This window comes from Xiphophorus couchianus, chromosome 8 (assembly GCF_001444195.1).
Source record: "Xiphophorus couchianus chromosome 8, X_couchianus-1.0, whole genome shotgun sequence".
NCBI classification, from domain to species: Eukaryota; Metazoa; Chordata; class Actinopteri; order Cyprinodontiformes; family Poeciliidae; genus Xiphophorus; species Xiphophorus couchianus.
This window is the reverse complement of record NC_040235.1, coordinates 6,259,233-6,282,844: the sequence shown is the minus strand read 5'-3', so window position 1 is coordinate 6,282,844 and position 23,612 is coordinate 6,259,233. Positions and strand designations below refer to the sequence as shown.

The following is a 23,612-nucleotide window of genomic DNA, read 5'->3' as shown; positions in this document are numbered from 1 at the left end:
ACTTACTGAACATACTCTAGGTATGCGATGGCATGTCAAAAGTGACTGTTTGGGCTTTTACATTGATCTGAGGGACAAACCTGATACACGCCGTGGTATTTTGTCAGTAATAGCATCTCTATATGATCCGCTGGGATTTATTTCACCATTCATTATCAATGGGAAATGTATTTTACAAGATCTGTGCCGCAGAAGTATTGGATGGGATGACCCTCTGCCTGAAGACTTACTTGTACGGTGGGAGAAGTGGAAGTTTAGCCTTCAGGATGTGAAAGGGTTAATGATACAAAGATGTTATCATCCCCAAGGATTTGGAAAAATTGTTAAAACAGAACTAAATCACTTGTCAGATGCTAGCAGCCTAGCATATGGTGCATGCTCTTACCTCAGATTTGAGAATGACAAAGGTGAAATTCATTGTGTTTTAATCATGGCTAAAGCCAGAGTTGCTCCTTTGAAAATTACAACCATTCCTCGTCTCGAGCTTACAGCTGCAGTGGTTGCTGCTAGGTTGAGCGTTCTGTTAAAATCAGAACTTGATATGAAGATAGACACTGAGTTTTTCTGGACAGATTCACAAGTAGTGTTGTCATATATTAATAATGAAGCACGACGGTTTCATGTATTTGTGGCAAATCTGGTCCAGATAATTAGAGCAAACACAAATCCAAATCAATGGAATCATGTTGACACCACTGAAAATCCAGCAGATCATGCATCAAGAGGGTTATGTGCCTCTGAGATTTTAACTACAAATTGGCTAACAGGTCCTGAGTTTTTGTGGGTGGAAGAGAGAATACCTCCAGAATATTTCCATTAGACAAAAATGGCATGTAATTCGACGCAATCTAAAGGTAAATGATGTTGTAATTGTTAAAGAAGATTTTCTCCCAAGAAATAGGTGGCAGTTGGGTCGTGTTGTGGAAACAATGGTTGATAGTGACGGCTTAGTTCGAAAAGTGAAGTTGAGAACAAAGATCAGGAAGGGATTTTATCTCTAAGAGTTCAGTGATACAAAGACCAGTGCAAACATTGGTGGTGTTATTAGAAAGTGACTTGTAAACTGAATGTTCACAGACAAGCATGTTTTAAACAATCTGCATGGTTTTAAGGGAAATTTTGAAATAATGCATGATTTTTTGGTAATAGTTCATGCATTATTGGTGGGAGTGTAACGGATAGACAATTTAAAGTAAATTAAGAATTTTCTAAACTAAGTATGACACAGATTGTTTATGGATGTTTGTCTGTTTTGATTAGTATTTTTGTTGTTTTTGTTTTGTTTAATGGTATTTGCACTTTGTAATGTTTTGGGGGTTTTTTTGTTGTACCTCTTGGGCTGCCGTAATTAATGAGGGCTTTAAAAGCTGGTAGAATCGTTGTGTCAATCAATGACTTGAACTGTCAAGCTGAGTAGCATGAAGAAATCAACACTTAGTGTTCCCCAGTGAAAGCAGCGAGGTACGTTTTGTTTTGTTGTTTGTATTGTAAGTTTATGTTTGTATTTTAATATCTGTATATGTTTTAGTTTTTACGGTGACTGTGGTGACGAATCACCCGAAGAAAAATAAAAACGCTAAATTCACCCGTCGAGACTGGCTGGATAAATTCAACTGCTGGGGAGCTGCTACATATGTGCTAAACGATATTTACAGTTCTAACAATTACGATGTCACCAGGTGACCTTTGACCCCGACCAATCACTGAATAAATGCTTAGAACAGATAAATGTGTGGATGTGCCAAATCGTTCTCCAGCAGGACAAAAACAAAACTGAAATTATCTTTGGACCTAAAGAGGAACGATCTAGGGTTATAGATCTAGAATTTTAGATCTAGAGTTATAGTTCTAGAGTCAACGAACAGCTTCAGTTATTACAACAAAAAAACAGCAATCAGCCTGAAACCTGGAAGTAGTGATGGACTCTGACCTGAAACTTAAGAGCCACATAAAGACAGTCACAAAGTCGGCCTTCTATCACCTGAAGAACATTTCCAGGGTTAGAGGACTAATGTCTCAGCCTGATCTAGAAAAACTCATCCATGTGTTTATCTTTAGTCGTGTTGATTATTGCAACAGCGTCTTCACAGGTCTGTCCAACAAATCAATCAGATCCAGAACGCTGCTGCTCGTGTTCTGACTAAAATCAGGAAATTAGAGCACATCACACCAGTTTTAAAGTCCTTCCACTGGCTCCATGTAGTTCAGAGAAAAGACTTCATGTAAAGTATTGTAGTGTTTTCCAAAACTGCAGCTTAACATGAAATCCTGGTGAGGGCACCACATCTTTGCCTCAAGACTGTAATTCAAACGGGAACTTTTGAAAAACAGGAAGAACAGGAAATAGTTCAGAGAGAAAAACTCATAAGAAAACACTCAGGATCATCTGTGTCACCAGCTTTCCACCAAACTACCGACTCAGGACAGACTGAAGGCGACCAGAGAGAAAACTGAGGAACCAGACACTGGAACACAGACTGCTGCTGGAAGAAAAACAGGGAAATCAAAGTGAAAGTAAGAGAATAAAGTTTCTGCAGGAGGGAAACTGACTTACTGGTTTAACTTTCTGTCTGCTGTGTTTTCAGCTTCACTCAGAGACAAAATGGCTTCCAGGTTAGAGGAGGATCTCTGCTGTTCGGTCTGTCAGGACGTCTTTAAGGATCCGGTTCTTCTGTCATGTAGCCACAGCTTCTGTAAGGAGTGTCTGAAGAACTGGTGGACAGAGAAACCATCAAGAGAGTGTCCACTTTGTAAGAGGAGATCTTCTAAATTTGATCCTCCCTGTAATCTGGTTCTGAAGAATCTATGTGAGTCTTTCTTACAGCAGAGAGAGCAGAGAGCTTCAGAGGATCTCTGCTCTCTGCTCTTCTGTCTGGACCATCAGCAGCCAGTGTGTCTCGTCTGCAGAGATTCAGAAAAACACACCAAGCACAGATTCAGACCCATCGATGAAGCTGTTCAGCAACACAAGAAGAACCTTCAGGAAACTCTGGAGCCTTTAAAGAAGAAGCTGGAGCTCAGGAAGAAAGTTCAGGAGGAGTTTGATCAGACAGCAGAACACCTGAAGGTCCAGGCCCGACACACAGAGAGGCAGATTATGGAGCAGTTTAAGCAGCTTCATCAGTTTCTAGCAGAGGAAGAGGAGGCCAGGCTGGCTGCACTGAGGGAGGAAGAGGAGCAGAAGAGAGGGATGATGAAGGAGAAGATGGAGGCTCTGAGCAGAGAGATAGCAGCTCTTTCAGACACAGTCAGAGCCACAGAGGAGGAGCTGAGAGCTGAAGACGTCTCATTCCTGCACAACTACAAGGCTGCAGTGGAAAGAGTCCAGCGCTGCCCCCTGCTGGAGGATCCACAGCTGCCCTCAGGAGCTCTGATAGACCAGGCCAAACATCTGGGCAACCTGGCCTTCAACATCTGGAGCAACATGGAGAACATGGTGACCTACACTCCTCTGGTTCTGGACCCAAACACAGCTGGGTCAAACCTCCATCTGTCTGAAGATCTGACCAGTTTGACTGAAGGAGAGAAACAGCAGCTTCCTGATAATCCAGAGAGATTTGATTGGTGGTGGTCTGTTCTGAGTTCTGATGGTTTTAACTCAGGGAACCACAGCTGGGATGTTGATGTTGGAGACAGTAAATACTGGAGACTAGGTGTGTTAGAAGAGTCTGTTCAGAGGAAGGGAGGCATAAAGTCTGGATGGTTTGATATAGAGTTATCTTATTGTGGATTCTCAGCACATTCTCCTTCAGCTCCTCCCACTCATCTTTCAGTCCAGAAGAATCTCCAGAGGATCAGAGTGAATCTGGACTGGGACAGAGCAAAGCTGTCCTTCTCTGATCTGGATACTAACACACACATACACACCTTCACACACACCTTCACTGACAAGATGTTTCCATATTTCTACACTCTTAATAAACCAGTAAAGATTCTACCGATGAAGATCTCAGTGATCAAACAGCAGCTCTGATGATCTCAGCATGAAGAACCAAAAGTCCAAATGAAACATTATTGATCAAATGATTGATTGGTTTTATGATTGATAGTTTGTTGGGTTGGTGAATTTCTTAATATCATTTTTAAAATCTGTTTTTAATCAGGAAACTGGAGATGATTTGATCATCTGGGGACTTTTTCATTTTTTTCTGTTTTCCACTGTAATGTTTTGAACGTTGTTACTTTGTAACGTGTCACTGAAATCACAATTTCATTTGATTTGTAACCAAAAATGTTTTTGCTCAGTTTCTATAAGTTGAGTATCATACGACTCAGGTTTGGTAAATATTTTACGCAGATATTCTGTTGCATGTGCAACACATAACATAACATATGTTATATACTAAATTACTGTAACTGATTGAAACATGTTGTTTACGTGTTAAAAATGTGAGTACATAACTATTATTTGTTGTGAAAGTACATTTGTTTCAGCATGTGCAAACATAAACACACAGTATATAAAATAGTTAATGTATGGGTTATTAGGCATGAATAAACACAATGGATAAATAAGGTTAAATAAAGTGTAGTTGGTATAAAGTGCCATCAAATCTTTTGCTGCCTCTGTTGTGTTTTGGAAAAATTTAAATGCTTAAAAAAAACACCCCTGTAATTTGTTGCCACATATTTCAGATGTTTCACCCGAAGCAAAAAAATTATTTCCTGCTTCTCAGGAAAGAGACCAAGACAAGTTTCTTTGTTCCCCCAATAAAACCCAAATTTTCACAGTTGTATTTGATATTTATGATTTTAATATTAACCATTTTACAAGGTTCGTGTTTGTAATTGCTTCTGAACTGTAATGAAGTGAATCAGCCAATCAAAAACTAATAATAATAATAATAATAATAATAAATAATAATGTCTCAGGATTCAGATAAAAGAAAGAAAGAAGATTTATGGGATTTTGGATCTGGTACGGACTGGTTAGAGTGGTTCAGAAAATGCTCATCTGTTAACAGAAAATACTCCACAAAAATAAAATCATTCACTAATTTATCTTTCAAAGCCTCCAGTACACTGGAGGTTAAAGGGCAGTTGTTTTAAGGCCAGTGCTTTTAACAGTTAGGCCACCAGAGGGCGCCGCAGGGCTTCAGAAAGGAGGAGGGAAGCTGAGCAAAAAATACAAAGATGAATCAAAATTTAATCCTTGTGATAAAATCAAGGCTAAAATAACTTATTGCTACTTTAATCTCAAAATATTACCAAGTATTTTTGTGTTTAGTTTCTTGTGTAAATATAAAATTGCTCTTGAAATAAGACAAATAACTTTTCACCAAGATATAGTAGCATCTTTAAGTCAATAATTCCTTAATATCGATTTAAAAGAAGTCCTAGTTCCATTGGAAGAAACATTCACTTACAATAAGATATTTTTCACATGTTGCAAGTTAAATAATTTGACTATTTAACTAGAACGTTTTCAGCAATATTAAGGAATTATTTACTTAAAACAAGGTTTTAAATCTTGGACAAAATATCCTTATAAATTAGTTTAGTAATATTTAAATGTACTAAGATATTCGCACTAAAAACTAAACCAAAATACTTGGTAATATTTTGTGCTTTTACAGTGTATTTTTTCATGCTCATCTTTCTGATTTGTTCCTTCAAAATAGAAACAGTTCTGACAGAAAACTAAACAATTGTAATAATTATTAAATATTGGATAAAAGTGAGAAAAACAGTATAAAAGTTTCTTTACACATTTTGCAGAATTGTCTATTGGTTTGCAAAGGGGATCTTTGGCCAGAAGCTAATGTTTGTTAGCATCTCAAACATGTTAATAAACTGATATAAGGATGAACTGAATGAACTACTTGAGTTGATGGATGTTTATGATTTAAGATAAACCTCAGAATATTACTTGTAAAAATCGAAGCTCTTCTTAAATCAGATTTTTATTTGTTTCATTCGTTTCTTCAGGATTCTCTGAATTCATCCAGACTCTCTGTGTGGCGGCCGGCAGGGAAAACCTTTTCTTCTTCTGCTCCTTCACCTCTTCCTCCTTTGCTTTTTCTCTTTTCCATTTGTCGTCCTGCCCTGCAGTCAGATCTGTCTCAAGGTTATCCTTCAGCTGCAGGTTTTTGTTCAAGGCTTGTGTCTCTGTGCGCGCGTCTGACTTAAAGAACTCGTATCGATTTCAGCTGCCGGGTGAAACTGTCAGCAGCCTTGAGTCCTGGAGAGGGACGGTCTTCTGAAATGAGATATATATCTGAGTTTACGTCGTCTTTAGTCCGGCTCTCTCTGCAGTCTCACTCTCGGTGGATTTAAGAATATAGATTTAGTCCAACAAAGCATTTTAGGCAAATTGTTCAGTTCAAAAACAATGTAAAACAATCCTTTTCATAATTTATCTGCACCTTTTGTTTAGTTTGTATGCCGTCTCAGTGTTAATAAATGTCAAAGGGCTCACATTTAAAGAGCCTCAATGAAAACCTTTTTATATTCCTAACAGGAAACTGGTTGAAAATCGATCTATTAACCGAGTTTTCATGTTTGTTGGTGTAAGGTGGAGATGGGACTGCTCATGAAAATGACCCTTTATTGATCATTTTGACTACAAACATGGAAAAGACACAACAAAACTTCCAGATGGTGATTTTACACAGTGAAAATAACTCAAAATACACCAAATTATAGTTTGGATGTATTTTTTTCTTGCAGAAAGTTTGTCATGTTTATGTTGTAGGAGAATCGATGGAAAGTCCATCTTTGACCTGTTTTTTTGTTTTGGCATTTTTCACATAAGTTTGTGGTGCGTTTGTATCCAAAATAAAAATATCCAAAACTTCAGAAATCTCACAAACGAGACATTAAGTGCCTTACAAAACCTTTGTATTGTAGCAGAAAAACTTCCAGTGTTCAAGATGTATTGCATGAGAATGCAAAACATTTGCAATGTAGTGCAAAACAAAAAAATTCCCCATGTCATTTATGGGGTTCAGCTTGTTAGAGAAATGTTTGGTCGCCTTGATTATTCCTTTTTAGATACACCAAATTAAAATCTGGTGAGCAAAAAACCAACCCAAAAGCAAAAACAGAAACTATTTTTGTCCTGGCAAACCTTGCAAACGCAAAATAATTGTTCCCTCTTTAGCTACCTAGCATGTCAAGAACTTGTTTTCAACCATATAAAGTAATATTACTGTGATGTCACCATCTTGGTTTTGTCACAATTAAAGTTTAACTGACTGCTTAGAATACAATTTTAATAATCAACAGGGGACTAAAATATTCAGGGGTGGTAAAATATTCATTAATAACCAAGCTGATCTGAAAATAAGTCATGGCATTCAATTTCAAGCAACCAGCATGCCGATGTGAGTGAGGCATCTGACTAGAATGCAGGTATTATTGTACCAGTGTATGATATTTCTGGCTTAGCTGGTGATTAAACTGTGTTTTACATCGTTAAATATTTTATAAGGTGATGCTGACATAATGCCTCCCTTGCCTACCAAGCAGATTTGCAATAGTGTGACTTGAGTGGGGGGGACCAGTTACATTTACTCAATTACATTTACTTGAGTAACTATTTTTAAAAAATGTATTTAAGTATATTTACTGATTGGAACTTTTTACTTTTACTTGAATAATTTTATTACAAAGTATTTTTACTCTTACTTGAGTAAAATTTCTGGATTTTCTACCCACTGAATGAAAAATATAAATAAAGTTTTTTATTGAAAGAAACTAATTTGGAAAAACTTTATTTTGCCTGATTTAGATTTTTTGTTACTTAGATGAATTATTGTCATGTTTGACCTTAAAAGACCAAAATTTCCACTTAGCTTTATATTTTTTTCTGTCTGACCAAATTAAAAATGCAATTTCTAATTATGAAATAATTGATAATTTGACGCAGTACTTGAGTAGACTTTTCACCAAACACTTTTTTACTCTTTAGTAAATTCTTAGATGGCTACTTTTTACCATTATTTGAGTAAAAATATGCTGAAGTAATGCTCCTCTTACTTGTGTGCAATTTTTGTGTGCTCAAGGTCAAGCATCCAGCATGCCGATGTGAGCGCCACCTCTGAATTTGACAGGATGTTAAAGTGTTTTTTTCTCTTTAATATATGTAAATTCTGAAAAAACAGAAATATAATTTTCTTTTCAATTAATTTGACTTGGAGGAGAAGTAAAATGATTCTTTAAAGGGTTTTTTCATTATGAGGCATTATTTTTTTGTGTATTTTAATAGTTTCACAGCTATGAAAAAAATCTGATAAAAACTATGTGAGGCTTATGTTGACCCCATTTTTAAATGAGAGCATTTTGTCTTTATAGCATTATTGTATTTCCGTATAATCCGATATTATGACGAATATTTGACTTTTCTGCCTGATAAATCATGAGTCTGAATCACAGCAGCAGCAGCAGAACAGGACATAATGGTGAACAAACAGCAAGCTCACGAAATGGGTTTGTTTGACGTCATCTCTGCTGATTCACAAGGAAAACTGTTTTGCTACAGAGGTCAGAAAAATGGTCCAGCTGTTTATCTGAAGCTTGCATAAAATAATCCCTCAAATATGAATTATTTTCTTCTCTCATTTAGATAACTAGTTATTATTGGCTGATATTGATATGAAGGATGTCTGTCACTCTAATTAGGTTAAAAAACAATGATCCATTAGGTAGTGGGTAATAAAATCTCAATTTGAATATGTCCTAAATTAGATTTCAGCAACACCTCATTAAAAAAGGCAGTTAATCTTTGGCTAAATTAGCTAATTATCTGAAATATGCAATTGGTTCACCCCTAGATCATTCTTCTATCTTATGCAGGTTCAAAAAATATTAATTTGTGACTCAAACTAAGCAAAGACGTTTTATCTTGGGTTTTTAGATGCAACCATTTGTTTTCTTTCTAAACAGCTACTTATTAGGATTTATTTGATATTTTACTTTTTTGACATTCTGTTGCAAATTTATTTAGAATCATTGTCAATTACCCAGTTTGATTTGAGCCTTAGCTGATGGACAGATGTTCTAGTTGTTGAAGTTGACTGAAAATACTGACTACCTTTAAATGATAAAATAATTTTAAAAATAACCTTTAAAGTCAGAAAAAGTGACTTAAACATCATGTGCGCAATTCAGAACTAACAAGATGTTCAAATTTTCTAATAATGCCTAAAATCCTAGTAAAGGTTGGTATTATAGTTGTTTATCATCAGTAGTTGCTAGCTTGACTATGTTTAGCTGCTAGCTTGACTCTAGCTGTTAATTTTTCTCTGCATAGATGCCGTTAGCTTGAATCTAATGTTTAACTTGCTCATTAGCTGCTATCATAAGTTTAATAAATGTTACATTTGAGTCTGGTGAGCTACTGCTGCATTAAAATTAGCTTGGTTCCAATTAGCTGCAGATTTGACCATGAGTAGCACTTAGCTTAGCTTGTCTGTTAGACTGACTCTGATTAACTTTAGCGACTCAATTACATCAGATAAGCGCTTGACATTGAATAGCTTGGTTTTAAGCTATTTAGCTTTGATTAGCTTGTCCTGTGACTCTGATTAGCTGCTAGCTTAGCAAGGACTTGACTTTGACTAGTTTCTAGTTTGACTTTAATTAGCTCCTAAGTAGCCTGTGAGATGCTGCAGCCACATGTAACTGTTTTACCCTAAAGTAAATTTAAAGAGCAGTTTCACTTTGAGCTATTAGTGCTGGTGTGGGATTATTCCCACATGTCTTATCATGAAGGTGAAGGTAAGAAAATTTAAATTATTTAGTGACTATTATTTTCATAATGTTATTTTTCCCACACCAGCATAAAGTCTCAGAGTTTTGTTAATCATTATTTCACCTTGAGACAGGATGATGGGTGTAAAGTGACGTTTTATCTAAATTAAATATCAAAATGTCAGTGTAAGAATAAAATAAGACCGGTAGAGAAACAATGGCGGCATAAACAATACGATGAGGGAGAGGATTACAGATCTCAAACTCTCAGTGACAATGTTCATCAGGCTGGTGCTGCTTCGTCTTTTTTCAATTTATTTTAATTACAAACCAGACAGACGCAGGTCTCAGAGCAGATGGAGGAGCCCACTGACCCGATTCACTCCTGGCTCTCCCACTTCCTCCTTCATCACCTCCCCTCCCGTCCATCCCGCAGGGTCACGGGGTCACCCATCCCTCAGCCGCCGCGGCGGAGACAAGCGTGAAACATAAAACGGCGCAGTTACGCCGCGGAGATGCAATCAACCCCCTGACAGCTGCTCAAAGGAGAGACAAACAGTAGCTTCTTAAATCTTCATTAGTCAACATTAAACGAGGTTTGTTTTACACCGCAAACGACACGCAGCATATATTACACCTCGGCAGAGCGCCGCGGTAATGGTGTGTATTGATTCCCTCTCTCCAGTCCACCAGTCAAGCATGTACAGTTTGGACGCGGCGTAATGAAATTACCTCCTCTGTGGAAACGTTGCAGCTGGATGGATGCCGGCAGTAAACACAGCACCTGTTTGTTTCCCGTCTCAATCGTCGCTTTTATTTCGGCTGCCATCACCGTGATTCATTTATTATTCATCTCATCAGCAGCACTTGATGATGTAAATGACCTTCCTGAACTGTACGGGAGTCCATTTGGACGCTGTCAGACGCCATTAGACGCTGAGCGCCCGGGTCAGCGCTCTGAGCGCCGCAGTGACAGATAAAGTGAGGCTGGGCTTTGCCGCCATGAATAGATCCCAGCAGAAGGGGTGTGTGTGTGTGGGGGGGTTGTGTGTGTGGGTGTGTGTGTGTGTTCACCCTGCCCAAGATTTATGCTTTAAATCTATTTTTAAACAGATTTAGGCAGTAACTAGATATATTTACTCAATTTTTGACTTTTAGAACTAGTTTCAGTAAATAAAAGAAAAACTACTTCAGAATATTTTTTCTTAGGAAAAAGTACAAAGTAGCCGAAAAAGTATTCTGTACAAAGATACTTGAGTACAGAGATCTGATTTAATTATGACATCAACAGATTTGGGTAGTAACTTGTTACAATTATATTAAATTACATTTACTTGAGTAACTTTTCTGAAGAAGCTTATTCTGAGGAGTATTTTTATTATTTATACTTTTTACTTTTACTTGAGTAAAAATATGTTGAAGTAGTGCTACTCTCACTGCAGTACAATTTTGGGTACTCTATACCCACCTCTGGAAATAAGTAGTAGGCTTAACTAGTTACATTTACGTTTTTGGGGGGAAAGTACTTTTAAACCCAGTTTTACTACACTGAACTACACAAGAATTGTTCTCATAATAAGAGAAAAATACTCAGTATATTTTTCTCAAGAAAAAGTAAAAAGTATCTACCCAAGAAGTTACTTAAGCAAGAGCAAAAAAGTATTTTGTAAGAAGTTTTATTCAGTACAGACAGAGTTGGGTAGTAACTAGTTAAATGTACTGAATTATGTTTACTTGAATAACTTTTTGGAAAAAATAAAATAAAATACTGAGCTCTACCTTTTACTTTTAGTTGAGTAATTTTATTATGAAGTATTTCTACTCTTGAGTAAATTTTCTGGATTTTCTTTCCACTGAATGAAAAACAAAAACATTTTAACCAGAAATTCACCAGACAGACACACACCTGCAGTTTTTGTTAAAGTTTCATAAGTTTTTATATTGAAAAAAAAAACTGATATGGAAACATTTTATTTTTCCTGATTTTTTTAGTTTTTGTTACTTATATACATTTTTGTCATTTTGGTTTTTAAAATACCAACATTTCCACTGACCTTCATATTTTGATTAGTCTGATGATTTTTAAATGTTAAATTATTGATAATTTGATGAGTTACTCAGTACTAGAGTCAAATTTTTACCAAATACTTTTTACTGTTACTTGAATAAAATATATTGAAGTAGTTCTGGCTACTTCCCTCCTCTGTTTATAAATTGTTTATGTCTGTAAACATCTTGACGGGAGCAGAGGGGACAGACTCTCTGAGTCTGAATTGAACCTCACATTCAGACGGTTTCACTTCGTTATATCTGAGCCTCCAGAACTCGTTTCCCTCTCCGCTCGACGCTACGACTCAGTAAACACAACGCTGCCTTCAATTAGCGCTGCGGTTCTAATTGATTAAAATTCCCCGCGGAGCAATTATGCGATTTCACAGAGGCGCTTCGCCTGTTTCTTTACCACCTTCTTGTGACTTTCCACTGATTTGCATTTTCTGTTTCTGCCAGATTCAAGGATTATTCATGGTCAGACTGATTGGACGGTCAGAGACATTATTTTTACTCAGGTCACAAACAGAGCCTAGAAAAACTATTCCCAACCCAAACAATCTGGTTTCTTCCCTATATCCAGGATTTATCCAGGTCTAGTGAAAGGAAACAAGGAGATAGCGTCTCTGCAGACCCCACACACGCTGGACACAAACTGTTTAAACCTTCAGGTTGATGCTACAGAGACGGTAACTCCATTTTCATTACAACTGTGCTAAAAGGTTTGTCAATGTTTTGCTAATGTCAAAAAACACAATTTTGGTGTAAAGTAAGAAACACAAATAAAATTGCATGTGAATATTTGTCATTTCTGACACGAGTAATATCCGATTGTTCATCAAGTGATGCAAAAAAAGTTTAGTTTCCATCAACTTTTTCTGAAGCCAAATTTCAAAATTTCCATAAAAACCAAGATGGAAACAAAGCTAATAATTTTTTATTAGCTTACTTCATTATTTAGGAATAAAAGTTTCAGAGAATGTAATTTTGTGTGTAAGAATAACCTTTAGAATATGAATTTAATTACTCAAATAAACTTTTATATAATTTCAATAATACTAACTTATTTATGTAAAAATGTTTCTGTCTCCCATGTACCTGTTTTTGTCGAAAACGCTAAAATTATTTAGAATTTTAGTTTCCAGTAACTTTTTCTAATGTGAAATTTCAAAATCCACCAAAAACAAAAATGCTGATGAAAACACCTGGTTATTGATCATCTTAAACCCACAGTCTTAGTATTCTTTACTGTGAAACAAAAATAAGAATATTAGCACTAGTCTAACCTTCCTTTAAAGAACTTGATGCACATATGCGCATATTTTCTTTTTCTGGTTTTAGCTAATCTTAGTTTATTTACTTTTATTTAATACAAATTTCTTGGTTGAGCTGTTTCTGACTTTCCAGCTCTTTCAAATGTTCTCAGTATTTTTTATGCAGTACTTGTGTTTGTTTGTAATAGTCTGTTAAACGTCCCTCGTCACTTTTAGCGAGCTAAATGTGTCTGTTAGCGCCGCAGCTAACCTACCTGACATTATTTAAAGGGAACAGGCTGTGATGGGAAGCCATTGCTCTCTGCTGAAATAACACCGAGGGAAATTAGTCTGTGAAGTTGACTAGCGGCTACGCAGCCTCATCACAGAGTCACTGCAGCCACAATGACAGAACGCTAATAAAACATCCTCACACATGTTCAGACGACTCATGAATAACAATAAGGGGTAAAACACAATCAGGGTGACGCTCTCTAACAATGAGGAAGGCTTTGAGCGACTCCTTCATTTGTGTTTATTGTTTTTCACACATGCATTTGTGCTGCTAACACATTGCTAACTGGTTGTAAAGGTCAAACATTCTGTCTGAAATATGTGGCTTGTTTATAGTCCACCAGTTAAATAAAGTATGAAAAACAAAGACAAAAACTCAAACCTCTCTGTAAGGGAAATCCGAAAAATATACGAGAAATTGAAGAAAAAAAATTCTAATATGAACCAGAGATAATATCAACATTTAAAAGAAATTCCAAAAACCCTCAAGGTCAAACTCAACAGACATGTTAGCATGATAAATATTAAACTTTATGACAGGATAATTGTAATTTTTAAAAAGGTATGTCATTGGTAAAGGGCTTTAGCATTAGAAGAACTAATGATTATGATTAACATGTTAGCAATAGCTTCTGTAGCGCTTGGTATAGCGTTTAGCATTAATTGATATATTGTTTATGATTAGCATTTGGCATTAACTTCTGCTAAATAGCATGTTGGTGAACCGCTTTAACGTGAACAGAAATAATGTTTATGATTAGCTTATTAGCAATAGTTTCTGCTACATAGCATGCTGGTTTAGTGCCTTAGCATTGGTTATTAGCGCTTTAGCATTATCTTCTGCTAAATAGTATGTAGGTGTAGTGCATTAAGGTGAATGGAGCTAATGTTTATGATTAGCTTATTAGCATCAGTTTGTGCTACATAGCATGTTAGTGTAGCACATTTGCATTAGCGGAACCAATGTTTATGATTAGCGCTTTAGCAATCACTGTCTCAGTCTCACTGAAAAGCAGAAGCTAAAATCTCTGAGCTTTAATGATCGACTTTCCCACCTGGAGTTTTTCTGCTTTTGTCCAAATCAGCTGATTAGAAAACTTGTAACTTTTTCCAGCGGTTCGGTTTCTTTTCACACCGAGGAAAAACTCCACCTGTTTCTGCGAACCAGGCGAGAACGTTCAGTCTGTTCTTCCACATTCTTCCCTTTGTACTGGTTTCGACCCGAGTTTAACCTGAACAGGTGTTCTTGTAATTCTGTGAAATTACCAACAATCCTGTGATGTTCCAGGAGAAACAGGTTTTCTTCGCCATGTTCCCACCTCCATGTTGAGGCTCTATCATCTGGAGCTAAGTCGGCCAACTTGGAAGGACTTTTTGTTTTATCTGCTTTTTGATCTGCTGTTAATATCAAAATCGTTCACATGGGAGAATGGCTAAGCACTTAGCTGCTAAAGAAAAACAGGGTTTTCTTTTCATAATCCGCGCTGAAGCGAGTGAGAAGAAACAGATTGTCGTTTTAGGCAGAGAATCGGCTCCTGGAAAGCTTCGTTTGAGGCATCAGGCATCAGGTGGCTGATCTCTCTCTGCCTCTTTTCTTAGTTTTTTAATCTGTAGAAAGAAACAGAGGTCAGCGGTATCCCAGCATGCCTCAGTTCACATGTTTCTGGCCAAAACCAACTGATTCTGCACGTAGTCAGGAATAACTGAGGCACAGCTTGACATTTGGCACAGACGAGAAGATATTGGATTTATAATTGAATTAGTGAGGAGAAAAATAAGTTTTTGCTGAAACATAATGGCTTAGTGCAGAGGTCCCATTTCCTACATACTTGAGATTTAAAAAAAATGTTGTTCATCTTGCTGTGGACGTCTTTCTTGGTTTCACATACCTGAACGTTGCTGTGTGCTCATCCATCTTCTGCCTCTTTGTTTTATTTCATGATGTGTGTTCATTTTTATGCTTTTCTCCACAGAAAAACTGGGAAATGTATGAATCTTCAGACCAATATATCACTGAGTTTCATGCTTTCTTGCTCCACTTACATGCATATATGTAACTACATGATCTTTATCAGTGGAAAAGAAAGTGATTTATTTCCATATAAGCGATAAAAATAAACAGCTGATATCTTGAAAAATGTGTTTTTTAAGACACCCCAAGCTTTTATAGTTTTAGTTATCCTTATTGGATGATGAGATGCTTCTTGGATCCGTCCACCAGGTTCTGTTATCAGTCTGCAAAAAGTTTCACCCATTTATCACTTTAAGCTGAGATCAAGACCTTGGCTTTGACTAGGCCATCAACTTTCTTTATTCCAAGCCAATCTCTGTTTGAATTATTAGCTTATCTGGACACACTTCTGCTTATTGTTTAGCGCTTTAGCTAACTTTGAAAACGTTAAGCACACTTGATGCTTTCAACATTTAGCTTCCTTGGAATTAATTATTACAGATAAATTTAAAGCTCTGATTTACTCGGTTGTTTTGTATCATATAAAACTTTTAGCTGAATGAAATTCAACATCTGTGTTAAAGTTTTAATTATCAACTGTTAAGAAATATTCAGGTAGGCTCTTATTTTGAAGTGAGGAAAACTGTCAATGCAGCAGTTCTGTTAGCTTCAACTAAATGCCATGTTGAGACAGTGCTGTAGCGTTAGCATTAGCTTATACTAAGTACTATATTGGTATAGTGCTTAGTATTAGCCTTAGCCTCTGCCTATGTTGTTATAGTGACTTAACTTCTATTAAATACCTTGTTGGTGAAGCACCTTAAGGTGAATTATTGTTCATGATTAGCGCTTTAGCGTTATCACAACAAACTCTTTAACTAGCTGATTTTGGGTCCGTTTCATTTCACAATATCCCGTTGCCCATCAGTATCAACTTTGTTTGCTACATCAGGCAACGTAGCAACAATAGCTAACTTCTGCGTCTCTTTAAATGAACCACATGACACCGCTAAAGACGCTTAGCTCCAAATTAGAAGGTGTGACGTCTATATTTGGTCTTTGTTTGGGGTGTCATGTCTCAGCAGACGGCGTGTCCACCTCTCAGCGGCCTGCAGCGTTTGCTAACAGCTCCATTTATCTCCAGCCATGGCGTCTGGCTGGGAGCCCTCACCTGGCTGGGCCCTTCAGCGCCGGCCTTATTATTCCCCTCTTGGTCCCACCGTGTAATTTGATCAAGTTATTCATAACATTTCAGCTGACGCCTCTCCCCAGAGTTAGCGTGACATTGATATTTGCAGAGGATAAATGCATTATGGGATGGCCCCACTGCTAGGAAATTGAGCATTAATATTTGCTCTTGATGTGACGTATATAAACAGACAGATTTGCCGGCTCTTGGCTCCTCTATTGACGCCCCCCACTGGGACGGGGGGTGAGGTGGCTGGATATTGGAGGGACGTGGAGACGGGGTAATAATAATAACGATTCATGCTTGTGTTTTTATCTGTCGGGAAGAAAGCCCGCTGCTTCCCGTCTCGGCAGTTTTCTCCTCGGTGAGGCGGTTGGCAGGTATCAGCGGGGTCCCGCTGCCGCATCAGTCGTCACGTTTGGGCTAATTTTCGCTCACAAAGCATGCAGATGCAGGCGAAGGGGGAAAACGCAGATAAAAGGAGCAGGTTCTGTTTCCCCCCTCAGAACACCAAAACCTGAGGCGGAGAATGGATTTCATTCTGAGCTGGAGAATCCCTCTTTCAACTCTCCATGAATTCATTCATACGCAGCAATGAAAGTCCAAATACATCCCCTATACATAAAAGTCACAGTGAATATTGACGCTTCGGGCCTCGGGGGGCGGCTCTGTGGCGGATCTGCCCCGCAAACATGGACGTTTGACTCTGAGGTCTTCTGGTGGGAAACTCAACTTTCATGCAAAACAACTCAAAAAGTTTCTGTCACTTTATTAATCCACCTGCAACAATTGTTGGCAGATATTTTTGTCTGACTTCTGGAAGCTCTAAAAGTATTGCTTTGACTAATTTAAGTTTTAAAATAAAATAACAGGTTTTCTGCTCACCAATGTTAATTCATGTAGCCAGCTAGCGTAGCGACTTCCTGCCTGCACCCCGCAGGTCTTAAACTTGTATAAGAGGAAGTCAGTAAAATACTTCAATAAAGAAATATGATGAAAATATCTTGTTCAAGAGTTTTCCACTGATGTATAATGAGAGTTTTATCCCTGGATGCATCTTTTAATGAAAAAGAGTAAATGTAAACCAGCATAAAATGTAATAATTCAGAAATATTTAGCAATAAGTCCAAGGATTGAAATGGATGCAGTTATTCTGCAGTGGAAAATTAGATTTGGGTTTGAACAGGTTAATAGAGTCATTGTGAGGATTTGGGTTTCCTGTGTGTTTATTTAGTTCTGGTCCAACCCTTCACTGATCCCAGCTGTGTCTGTTTCCCTGTCGGATCCTAGTCGTGTCTTTACTGCCGTGTCAGTTGTGATTTTGTTTAGTACTAACCAGACGCCACCAGTGTTAAGAGTTTTGCTCACCTGTTGATTTGTCATTAAACCATCATCCTCCCGCCGCGCCCGTCCTCACCAAGTCATGGCAGTTACATTTCTGCTGACGCAGCTGGAAATGTAACACATTTTGGTCCCAAATCAAACCGAATCTGACAAAGTGGCCATGATTTTGCTTAGTGGTTTTATGTTTTTTTTTTTTTTTTGCTAACTTTGAAAACTTAGAATTTAGAAAAATTCAAAACTGTTGATTTACTGCAAAGTTTTAGTTGAGTAAAATTCATCATCTGTGTTGAAATTTGATTGATTATTGAATTCTCGAGGTAGTTGTTTATATTCATGCTCTTATTTTGAAGTGGTGAAGACCTTTTAATTATCTTTTATTTGTGTCGTTTCAGATAAAAAAAATAACTTTGCATAAAAACAATTTTCAATCTAAATGTGGAAAGTTGTGAATAGTTTCAGATTAAACTACTGCAGGAACTTTTTTCCTTCCACTTACTTTGTGTTGTTTTTTCACATAAATGATGAAAATATGGGAAAATTTAAGATATGTAAATACTTTTGCATTCATAAAACTGTCTGAAAACACTCTTCTAGTTATAAACATGCGGCAAATGCTACAAAATAAATTACTTTGTGATTGAGTTTATTTTTAAAAGGAGTTTGGTCATTATTAGTTTCCTCTAAGCTTGTTCACCTTCCTATTCCTGTAATCAGACGGATCTTATACAGAAATATATGAACATCCCTGATGTTTATGCTCTTTACCAGCTGATGTCAAATCAGTAAACTGGGTTTCTGTGGCATCAGCCGAGGGGTTTGATTGCTGCCTGAGAGTTTGTTGCTTTTTTGACATTTTTATGACACAGAAAAAAAAGAGCAGTTAAGTCCTTTTGTCTTTTGTGTGATTACTGTCACGGCTTTTCATGCTGGCATGTTTTATTCAGCCTCTCGCATCGACTTGTGCGCACGTCAGACTCGTCCTTTTGTTTTACGCTCCTGATTGTTTTGACTACGGATAAAAAAGACGCGATTGTTTTCTTTTGCATAATGTCACGACTTCTCGTTTAGAAAAATGAGGACAAAAAAAAAAAGGTTTTCTGAGTTCAGGGCCTCGGAGTGAAGTGTCGTCGCTCTTTGTGTGGCTGCAGAGAGACGCAGAACTTTTTAGGGAACAAAAACTGTCATTTCAGCCACAGTGGGATTGTGTAAGGTTAATTACTGAGGATGAAAAACACCTGAAACTGTTCATGTGAAGAGTTCATGTCCCTCACATGACAACAAATTATTATTATTACTCCCTCCAGGACTTTTTCTACTGGTTCACCAAAAGAATCCATTCCACTGGATTCACAGGAGAAAATCTGTACGGCTAAAACTCCACTCCGGGTTTTCCTAGTTACATCCACTATACATAAAAGTCACAGTGAATATTGAGGCTTCGGGCCTCGGGGGGTGCGGCTCAGTGGCGGATCTGCCCCGCAAACATGGACGTTTGACTCTGAGGTCTTCTGGTGGGAAACTCAACTTTCATGCAAAACAACTCGTAACATTTCTTGCTCCAAGCATAAAGACAAAGTAAACTGCGAGCGCCTGATGTTGAAAACTGGACAGTAAACCGTCAGTCATTAGCCGTGGTTCCAATAACATTTATTTTCTGCAGAATTTGATGGATCAAATTAGAAACAGTTGATCGAAACGGCAAAACTCTAAATTATTTCCTCAAAATTTCCCTTTCGCTGGTGGAAAAAAGTCCAAACTCCCAGGTGGGAAGGAAGGCATCTGCACTTTTCTAAGATCTGTGCTAGTTTGCAAACTCTCCTTCTTCTTTATTACTTATTATTTGCAACATCAACATCTTTGCATAGCAGGGTTAATTCACTCCAAAATATGTTTTTTTTTGTTGCAACATTTCAAAGATTTATTTTAGATTTTCTTGACAATTGGATGGAAACATTGATCCACCAGGATGAGATGCCACAAAAGGTCTTTGTTAAACCAGTTTGTTCAGCCATTATGTTGGAAAGTTTAGTGGAAGCAGGCAGGTTTCAGTTACAGTTGCTTCCAAATTAATGCAGTAAGTCAAAAGTAGCTCCAACCAAACCAGATACTTTACAGTTCATAGACATATTTATAAGAAAGGCCTAATTTACTGTATTTTTTTCTAATGTAATGTTTGTTGAAGCACAGAGACAAGAATTAAAATGGCGGTAAATTAAAGCGGTTTTTCACCTAGCGTAGCACAGCCAAGACTGATTGATAATTTATGTCCCAAAATTGGAAGTTTAGTTATATAATACTGTAATAAAGACACAGAATACAGTAAAAATATTAAGAAATGATGCCGTTAAATTATAAAGATTTTGATTTATGATGTAAAAAGGAGACAAAATGTGGAAAACACTGAAAGGAAACAACTAAACTAACTCTGTTTTCTGATAAACACAAGCTGTTACTGAACTTACTAAAAGCAGAAAGTATGATTTCAACACATTTCTTATTTAATAACTAGGCAGTAAATGCTCAGATAAATCTGAAACCGCAGGGGGAAGTGAGTTGTATGATTGCAGGCGCATTAATTTCTGTATAAATACAGCAGGTGAGTAATTATTCAGGAACAAACCGAGAAAACTCCCAGATTGAGGAGAATGATGAGCCGACCGCCTGCAGTTCCTCGTAATACGTCTCATAAATGAGCAAAAACTAGCAGAAAGTCCCTGCTTTGTTTTTCTGCTTCCTTCCTGAAGGTGAAAACAGAAAGAAAAAACACAAGTTTTAGGATGATAAGACTTTATTCTCCCAACATTGTGAATTATTTCTTTATTCTCATAATATTATCATTTTTATTTTCTTAGTGTGGTCCTAATTATCTGTCGTTTTTATCTAAACTGGTTCTAAACTCTTTTTTTTGCAAAACCCAAAACAATTTCAAGCTACTGTAAAAAAATGTTTTTTGCAAAACTGTGGAAATTGTAATTTTGCCATTTCCATCAGCCGTTTCTGAGGCGATACTCAAAAAGGACAAAAATAACATTTATGGAAACAGCAAATAATTTCTGTATTAACACACTTTAGGTTTAGTGACAGAGAAATTTACATTTGTATCAAATCAAGTCAAAGTTTATTCATATAGAACATTTAAGACTACCTCATCTGACCAAAACGCTTCACAACAATCAAAACATCACAGGTAGATACATGATAAAAAAAATAAAAATCCAATAAAAAACAATAGTATAATTTGGCTGTACCAAAATAATATGAATAAAAACCAAGACATTTTAGCTGCAGTGATTTCCCAAAATTCAATTCAATTAATAAGTACTAAATTTAAACAAACTTTTCTATAATTTCTATAATAATGTATAAATTAAAGGAATTAGAGCCCTTGGTCCAAATCAAAGCAGCTTCACTCTCAATGATAAAATTGTTTGTCTCTGCAAGACTATTGATTCAAAAATTGTCTTTCATCTTCTGGGATCAATTAAATGAATCACATTAATTCACGGTGGGATGTATTTATGATCTATGGTTTAATCAACCCTACAGTAATAATTTCTGTGATGTTTTGACAGATTATTGCTCACTAAAACCACCAACATGAATCTCCGTTGGCTCTCCCTGACTCTCCAGATGCAAATGGAAAATCTTTTTTTTTGCTTGCACCTTCAGCTCATTGATTTCCTTTTATATCACTTACTTCAACATCTGGAGTTTGCAGTTAGGAGCTCCATACTAATTCATGGGAGCAGAAATCTCCCACATGTTGGTCAGGGAAGGATTTCAGCTCCATCATTAAATACCAGCAAGGTGGAAAAGCCATGTACGCACCTTCCTCCTGACCCAGGAACTCTTGTAACCGCAGCGGTTCCCCTCAGGGCCGGCAGGTGACCTCATCAGCGGGATCCTGTCGTCTCGGTCCAGCAACACCTCGTGAACCGGTTCCCACATCCTGCACATGTTGGCGGCTCTCGCCGTCCGACAGTTCGCCTCCGAGCCGGACGGCTCTGCTCCGCATCCGTCAGCACCTTCAGGCGGATTTAACGGATCGGCTGAGACTAACGGGCTGCGTTGTGCAAAAATGTTAAACCAGCCTAATCTTCCCATTCAGGGGGAAAAGTATAAAAGGTAAATAGAAAATGCAGATTTCAAGCAATTCCTTCATTTATTAGCAGACAAATGACTTTTCCAACCAACCTGAGCCTGTGAGCCAAAGAGACATTAAAAGTAGCAGGAAACCAGTGGTGGGAACACTGCTAATGTGCTAATAGCATGGCTTAGCTTGGTGTTTCAGCAATTTTGGTATCTTTAAATAATTTATGTGGCTGTTTTATAAACTGACAGTTAAATATAGTTTGAGATATCCAGTGGTGGGAAGTCTTCTGCTAATCTGCTAATAGCCAAACAAAATTTTATCTTAGCTTGTTTGGTAACTTTGGAAATGTTTCGCTACCCCTGAATTAATTTTATGTATAATTTCTGAATTGATCATTGTACATGGTGGCTCTTCCACTAATCCACTAGTAGTGGAGCTGATTTTTACTTTAGCTCTTTTTTGTAACTTGACGATGTGTAGCAACCCCTAAATTATTTTTTATGGATAAATTATTATCCATAAATTAAATTCAAATGCGGATTTATGTCCTCTAAACTTACAGTTGAGTAAAGTTTTGTTAGTGCGCTAATAGCAAAAATAATCATTTTGAAACTGTTTAGCACATTTAGCTTCTCCTAATTTAATTTGTCTATAGAAATTATAAATGCTAATTTATTTGGCTGTTTTATAAACTTTCAGGTGAAAAAGTCCATTAATAGAGGAACTAACTTTTTATTTAACTCACTAGCTTTAAAATGTTACTGGATCATTTCTAAAATGCTAATTTACATTTCCATTTGGTAAACTTTAAATTGAATGAAGGTCGACGTCTGTGATGAAGTTTTTATCAACAAGTTAGACATTTATATTCATGCTCTTATTTTGAAGGGGTGGCGACTTCGTGGCAGTTCCATTTTCTCATCTTGCATTCTCTCTTTTTTCCCCAATATCTTAATTTAAAACAAAAAACACATGGGAACAAAATAAAACAGGACAGCAGAACAAACATAAAAACAATATCTTGAGTTTCACTACAGCAGGAAACTGTCACCTGAGGATTGGAAAAGTTCAGTTTAAGGTTCAAATGATAAATTATTGAACCAAAGTTATTTGAAATGGTCTGATGCACTGACCTGATAAATCACTGAGAAAGTCAAGATCTGCAGGAAGCTGAAAGAACTGAAAATAGCTGCTTGGAAGGAGGATTTAATTATAACAGGAAGAAACGAGCTCTGATTTCCTTCTCCTTGCAGCGCCACTGTTCATTTGGACCGTGGGGTTGATGCGTGAGTGGACAGGATTTGGATTTCCTCTCCAGAGTTTCTCTCATCCTGCAGCTCCCACTGAACTGGAAGCAGCAGCTGCTTCACATGCAATCCATCATCATGTCAAACCGTCCACGTCTACGTCTTAGCCCGGTTCTGGTGCATGAACACAAATCCAGAATCATCCAATATTTGGACGATGTCATGAAAATTGTTTCCTCCGGTGTCTGTTTCCCTGAAAGTTTCACAGGTCTGGGTTTATCAGACGCCGTCGTCATGCCGACACGGCGTTCAACGGGAAACGTGCAGAGTGAGACTAAAGACGAGGAGCTAAAGACGAGCAGCTGGGCGTGCAGGAGGGTCTCCAAGGTGCATTTCTGTCCCTACCTGCTTCTTGTGCGCATTAGAAAGCATTTGTTTAAGGAGAAGGGATGGAGATTAAAGAGAGCTTTTTGGGGGTTTTAAGGATTTTCCCCATAAA

The 23,612-nt window shown here is 37.2% G+C and overlaps 2 protein-coding genes across 2 annotated transcripts in view; both read left to right on the top strand.

The window, feature by feature from the left end:
- The window catches only part of LOC114149750 (protein NLRC5-like), a 1,536,511-nt gene that overhangs the window by 731,935 nt on the left and 780,964 nt on the right, over nucleotides 1-23,612 (top strand). The gene's annotated exons all lie outside the window — the stretch shown is intronic.
- On the top strand, nucleotides 2,588-3,988 carry LOC114149786 (tripartite motif-containing protein 35-like). Its single transcript, XM_028025894.1, has one exon. The coding sequence runs from the start codon at nucleotides 2,603-2,605 to the stop codon at nucleotides 3,971-3,973; it is 1,371 nt and encodes a 456-aa protein (XP_027881695.1). The 5' UTR covers nucleotides 2,588-2,602; the 3' UTR covers nucleotides 3,974-3,988.

What these genes read in the sequence shown, in the direction of transcription:
- LOC114149786 (XM_028025894.1), top strand. Translation starts at nt 2,603, where the DNA reads ATGGCTTCCAGGTTAGAGGAGGATCTCTGCTGTTCGGTCTGTCAGGAC.